Source organism: Talpa occidentalis, unplaced genomic scaffold (genome assembly GCF_014898055.3).
Source record: "Talpa occidentalis isolate TD23 unplaced genomic scaffold, MPIMG_talOcc4v2.1 talOcc4.2, whole genome shotgun sequence".
NCBI lineage: Eukaryota > Metazoa > Chordata > Mammalia > Eulipotyphla > Talpidae > Talpa > Talpa occidentalis.
This window is the reverse complement of record NW_023602073.1, coordinates 29,410,882-29,417,148: the sequence shown is the minus strand read 5'-3', so window position 1 is coordinate 29,417,148 and position 6,267 is coordinate 29,410,882. Positions and strand designations below refer to the sequence as shown.

General features: G+C 52.8%; 1 protein-coding gene across 1 annotated transcript; it reads right to left on the bottom strand.

The window, feature by feature from the left end:
• Window positions 1–353: 353 nt before the first annotated feature.
• LOC119251971 (popy Class I histocompatibility antigen, A-1 alpha chain-like) lies at window positions 354–4,097 on the bottom strand. The gene is made up of 8 exons (XM_054698461.1): window positions 4,007–4,097; window positions 3,443–3,712; window positions 2,946–3,218; window positions 1,737–2,012; window positions 1,516–1,620; window positions 1,095–1,127; window positions 910–957; window positions 354–747 (listed from the first exon to the last, which is right to left on the bottom strand). The coding sequence occupies exons 1-5, from the start codon at window positions 4,068–4,070 to the stop codon at window positions 1,517–1,519; spliced, it is 987 nt and encodes a 328-aa protein (XP_054554436.1). The 5' UTR covers window positions 4,071–4,097; the 3' UTR covers window positions 354–747; window positions 910–957; window positions 1,095–1,127; window position 1,516.
• Between the last annotated feature and the right edge of the window lie 2,170 nt (window positions 4,098–6,267).

Genomic DNA, 6,267 nt, shown 5'->3' with positions numbered 1-6,267 from the left:
TCAAGGAGAACAGGCAAAAAGAAAAAAAAAACCCAAAGTAGGAAATAGGAATCCATAGAAAGGCTAGACCCTGAGCTGAGCCTGGGCTGACCCGGCCACACAAGCACTCCCTGCCCAGACATGGCAGCACAAGGCCAGGTGGGGTATGACCCTGTGTAACAGGCCCTGCTGGAACAGGTGCTCCTGAAGGACAAGGACAAGAACAAGGAGCAGAGTTGACCCGAGGAGTGACCACGTCAAAGCCCCCGATGCACTGAGCACTGACTGGACACAGGCCCTGTCCCCTCAGCTCCTCACAGCCTCTCCCGCCCCCACCTGCACAGACTCAGCATAGCAAACACATCATTCTGGAAGGCTTCCCATTTATTTCATCTCAAATTTTAGGAATCATTTTTATTAGCCCATCAAACCCACTGGCCAAGCTTACAAACAGAAATTTTAGAACTTGATTATCATTTCAAGAGGGAAGTAGTTACTATTCTTGAGGAAACACAAAGATAGGTAGACACAGGCTAAGCTGCCTCTGCTGGAATAGGAAAGTCATCAAAGAAAAACAATGGTCAGTGTGGGGAAGGGCCTGGTGGGCAGGGCTGGGCCAGTCTCCCCAACTCCTCACATTGTCTAGTAAGAACAGAGACACATTCCGATGCCTTTTGCAGCAAAGGAAACCAGCAGACCTTGAAGTTACAAAGTGGGGGTGAGAAGAAATCCTGCATCACTCAGTCCACACAAAGTAGCTGGCTGAGACTGTGAAGGAAAAGGATCACAAAAAATGCAAAAAAATACATTAAGTGTCCACATTGTCAATAGCCCACTGCATCCTCAGAATGTCCCCCTCACAGCTTCCCCACATCCTGGTCCCATCCTCTCTGGCCCAGCCCCTCCCACCACAGGCCTCCAGGGCCTCACCTTTAGCAGCTGTGAGAGACACATCAGAGCCCTGGGCACTGTCGCTGCCTAGGGGAGAACAAAACAGAATCTGGTCAGAGCGACAGAGAGAAGAGACCACAGAGGGGACTGATAAGGGTGACTCCCCCAGGGGTTCCATCTACACTGCCCAGGGGCTCATGGACCAACCCCTGATCCACACTGACCTGCAGCCTGAGTGTAGCTTCCTCCTTTTTTTCCTGTGAGAAGAAACATCATGTGAGACCAGGAAGGAGTCAGGCCATGAAGTCCTAAGGGAATCCCCAAGTCTGGACCACAGGGAAGTTTCCAGAACTATAACTGGACACTTAGGGCAAGACCAGGAAATATGAAGAAAGGCGATGAGAGGGGAATGGACCAAAACTGCCTCCTGGGTCTGCCCTCAGCAGGGACCTTCCCTTCTGCCATTTTCTGGAATCAGGGCCACATCACCAGCATTATCAAGGTGAACAATTTGATTCATTTTCAAAAATGCTTTACAAAAGAGGGTTGTCAATTAGCTACAGACTGGGGAACACAGGTAGAGCACGTTCTATCTGTAGCCTGAAAGTTGTCCTAGTGGACAAGATCCCCCACTCCCTTCCTTACCTCAGCGCTTCTTCCTCCACATCACAGCTGCAGCCACCGCAGCTCCAAGGAGAACCAGGCCAGCAATGATGCCCGCGGTGGGGACAGAGGACTGAGGAGGTGGCACTGGAAGGGAAGAGAAGGTGCGACTCTGAGCCCCAGGCCGTTATCTGATGCTCTGAAGGTCTCCAGAAGGGCTCCTGATGCCCCTGAGAAGCTCTGAGCCCACATTCCCTCCTTACCCCAAGTCAGGACTTGGGGCTCCAGCAGCCCCTCATGCTGCACAAGGCACGTGTATCTCTGCTCCTCTCCAGAAGGCACTTCCACAGCTGCCCACTTCTGGAAGGTTCCATCACCCCCAGGCCTGGTCTCCACCAGCTCCGTTTCCTGGGCCAGGTCCTCCCCATCTCGCTGCCAGGTCAGGGTGATGTCCGCAGGGTAGAAGCCCAGGGCCCAGCATCTCAGGGTGACTTCATGCTCAGAGGTGGGGTGGTGGGTCATGTGTGTCTTTGGGGCATCTGAGGAGAAGGGTGAGAACTTACACACTTTGGTTTTTCCCTCATGGACCTGAAAAAGTCTGTGACCATCCTCAGAATGGACAGGGCAGTGGGGTTAGAAGAGGAAGCACAAAACCTAGAAACAAGCCTGGTCTGGGATAATCTCTTATTCCTTAGATCTAGAATTAGGGCAACAGGCTCTGAATAGAAGGAGGCAGTTCTCTAAGAAGAAGAGCACAGACTTTTGGGGACAGACCTAGTCACTCAGAAAAGCAGGAGTCAGATTCCCTGCTCTGTCTCTGGTGAATCCTTTTGTCCTCCACACCTCTGGCCTGTACCCCAGTTCTTGTATGTATAAATAAATAAATCTTTAAAAAAGAAAAGAAAAGAAAAGAAAAATGTCCTCTGACCAATAACAAGACCCTGAGAGAAACACTGATGGTTCCCATGAGGGCTGCCGGGTCAAAAGGATCTGTGAACGGAGATTTCAGAGCAGGTCTCCCCTCTGGCTTTTTTCCTCATGGACTGAAAAAGCCTCTGTGACCATCCTCAGAATGGACAGGGCAGTGGGTTTGGAAAGAGGAAGCACAAAATCTAGAAACCAGCCTGGTCTGGGGAGTCTGGGATAATCCTGGGGACTCAGAAAATAGGAGTCAGAAGAGAAAATGTCCTCCGACCAATAACAAGACCCTGAGGGAGAAACTGATGGTTCCCAAGAGGGCTGACGGGTCAAAAGGATCAGTGAAGGGAGATTCCAGGGCTGGTCTCCCCTCAGGTTCAGGAGACACTGGATCCCTTAACTGTTCTGAGGAAAAGTGGGGTCCTCTGGGGAGTCAGGAAACCCAGGGGGCTCCTCCTCCCCTGACCAGAGAGGGGGCGCTGCTGTGACCCTGACGCCACCCTCCCCGCGGTGCCGGCCTGAGGGGGGTTGGGAGACCTCGCGGCCCCTCTTACCTGAGCGCTGCAGCGTCTCCTTCCCGCGCTCCAGGAATCTGCGCAGCGACTCCACGCATAGGCCCTGCAGGTAGTTCCTGACGCGCTTTGTCCAACCTTCCTCCTCCCACTTGCGCCGGGAGATCTGCGCGGCCGTGTCCGCCGCGGTCCAGGAGCGCAGGTCCCCGTTCAGGGCCAGGTAATCGGCGCCGTCGTAGGCGTACTGCTTATACCCGCCGAGGCGGCCTTTGGGTCCCACGTCGCAGCCAAACATCTGCTGGAGGGTGTGAGAGCCTGTCCCCGCCCCGTCACCCCGCGTCACCCCGCGGTCACCCCGCCCGCCCCCGCCGGGAATAAACCGAAACCGACGCGGGAACCCCGCGGGAAAAGTCCCGGGGCTCGTCCCGGGTCGAGGGTCCGGCGGGTCCCCCTGCCTCGGGGGACGCTCGGGCCGGGGTCTGGGGTCCCGCCCGCCCGCGGGGGTGGGGTCGTGAGCGCCCCGGGCCCGCCCCGCTCACCGTCCTCGCTCTGGTTGTAGTAGCCGCGCAGGGTGAGCAGGTTGTCCCGGTACACTGCTACTTTGTTCCTGAGGATCCGCGTGTCCCCTTCCCAGTACTCCGGCCCCTCCTGCTCCGCCCAGGGCGCCCGCGGCTCCATCCTCTGGCCCGGGGAGTCGCTGTCGAACCCCACGAACTGCGTGTCGTCCACGTACCCCACGGCGATGAAGCGGGGCTCCCCGAGGCCAGGCCGGGACATCGCGGTGTAGAAATACCTCAGGGAGTGGGAGCCTGGGGGCGGGAGGGAGACCCGGGCTGGGGAGACGGGGCGGGAGGGGAGGGGTGCGAGGGGGCTCCTGAGATTGATAAGGGGCTGGGGGACGTGAAGCATGAGACTCAGGTACCATGAGGAGGAGGGGCTGGGAGGGACAGAGGGACCAGGGCAGGTTGGGGTCATGGGGGACAACAGGGCCAGCGGTGGTGTGGACCGGCTTTTCCAGGGGTCCTGTGCCCCACACCCCAACCCCGGGGTTCCACAAGTTCCTCCCTCCTCTGAGGCCTTTTCCCTCCCGAGCCCGCACTCACCAGCCCAGGTCTCCTTCAGGGCCAGGACCCCTAAGAGCAGCAGCAGGAAGGTTGGGGGCCTCATGACCAGAGCTCTTGGGTCTGGGGAGATTCTGAGTCCCGGAGGGTAGGTGGAGACTTTGCAATTGGATCCCCCGGGATGCTAATTGGCTGCTCTGGAGACCTCCAGGCAATGGGGAGTGAGATCTGGGGTGAGTCATCAGTATCCAGGAAGGAGGGCCCCGACACAGGTTGTGAGAAGTGAAACTGGGGAGATGGTGAATCTCCAACAGGCACCTTCCCCGCCCCAGACATGGCTCAGAGGGCTGAGACTCTAAGAACACCAGGGGACCTGGGACTTTGCCTGCTCCCTCTTCTCCTGCACCAACACCTTTGTCACAGGATCTCTGCAGAGTTTTTTTTTTTTTTTTTTAACATTAAGTTGTACACGAACTGGGGTACAGGGCAGAGGTGTGGGAGGTGACAGCATTCACCAGAGAGAGTGGGGAACAGAATCCGCAGTTAGACCAAAGTACACTGCTGAGAGGAGCTGCTGGTGAGTTAGGCGAGGTCTGCTGTGCCATGTAGGTAGCTCCGTGGCCTGGGATTGAATTCACACTACAGAGGCTGCGGACAGCTTCACAGCGCTGTGCTCAACCCCTTGCACCACCAGGGAGGCCCCAAAGAGTGGTACATTTTGATGAATAACTAAAATTATACGATAAACTGACCAAAAAAATGCACACAATACATGCTGAGCTAATCATAATTATAATGTTATTATGTTGGGAGGACGAGGTTGTGTGAAAGAAGAGTCAATTCAGTGAAGATGAGACATAAAACTCAAAAACAAGGAGTACAATTAGCCTTATATTGGAGACACAGAAGTAACAAATAGTGAATGCGTTAAAAAGAAAAGCAGCTTGTCTGAATCCCTGTGTTTACAGCAGCACTATTTACAATAGCTAAGCTTTGGAAACAACCCAAATGCCCAAAAATAGATGACTGGATCAAGAAGATGTGGTACATACACACAATGGAATATTACTCAGTAATCAAAAAAGATAAACACATGCAGTTCGCAGCAACATGGAAGGAGCTAGAAGGGATTATGCTCAGTGAAATAAGCCAGAAAGAAAAAGAAAAATATCGGATGGTCTCACTCATAGCAGGAATTTAGAAAACCTAAATAAGGGACCAGGAAAAAGACTAATTAATACAAAGTAAAAATCAAAATCAACAAGTAACTATAAACCAGAGACATACTGGGCGGGCGTGGGGGGAGGGGCGGGGAGAGGAAGGATTAGGGTCAAAATAAGGGGGTGGGTGCAACTGTATGGGGAATATAACCAAAATGAAAATGCCTACATAGTGCAAAAATGAAAAATGATGTAAGAATTATATAAAATAAAATATTTAAAAAAAAACAGGTTGTCCCTGAGATTCAGGAAGTGAGGCCCATAGAAGATGGAGACATCTGTCTCCCTAAAAAGCCTTGTAGAAGTGTGGACTTTTAAAACTATGTGCACATGTCTATTTGGAAAAAATTGAAAGACAGTCTAGCAGGTGAGAGAATGGGCTCACTGAGGATCTGACCCTACAGAGTGTCATAGACATGGGGTAGTAGAGGAGGAAGTCATGGGGTCATGGGGTCAGGTGGTGGATTTATGGGGGGGAGTTTGTACTGGTTTAATTATATTTTTGAATGGGAGCTATTACAGCATGTGTGTGTGGCAGAAAGCATGACCCACAGGAGAGTGGGATATGATGACCCAGGGGACAGAGAGGCCTGATCCTGCACCCAAGCTGAGGGGTGACCTTAGACAGGAGGGGACCTTCTACTATCACTGGGGTGAGGGCAGCGGATCCAGGTACAGGTGTGGGGGTGATGGTGCTGTTCTCACCTGAGTGCTTCATATTTTAAGGATGAAAAAAGAAATAAACTAATCATATAAGAGTCAAGGGAGGGGAGGTGATGAGGGGCTGAGTAGGGGGGAGGAAGTGAGAAGTAGCTCTCTCAGGAGGGGTAGGAGTGAGCTGACCTGGGAAATGGAGGTGACAGAACTGAGGCCACTGGGCTCTGTGCTGAGAGAGAGAGAGAGAGAGAGAGAGAGAGAGAGAGAGAGAGAGAGAGAGAGAGACTGACTCAAGTAGCAGCAGCAGGATCTACAACAGACAAGGAAAGAATGAAACAGTCTTTCCAAGTGTAAGGACTACAGTTATTTTTACTGTCCCACTTGTAACATTATATATATGTTTAAAGTTTTATTTTTATTCTTTAT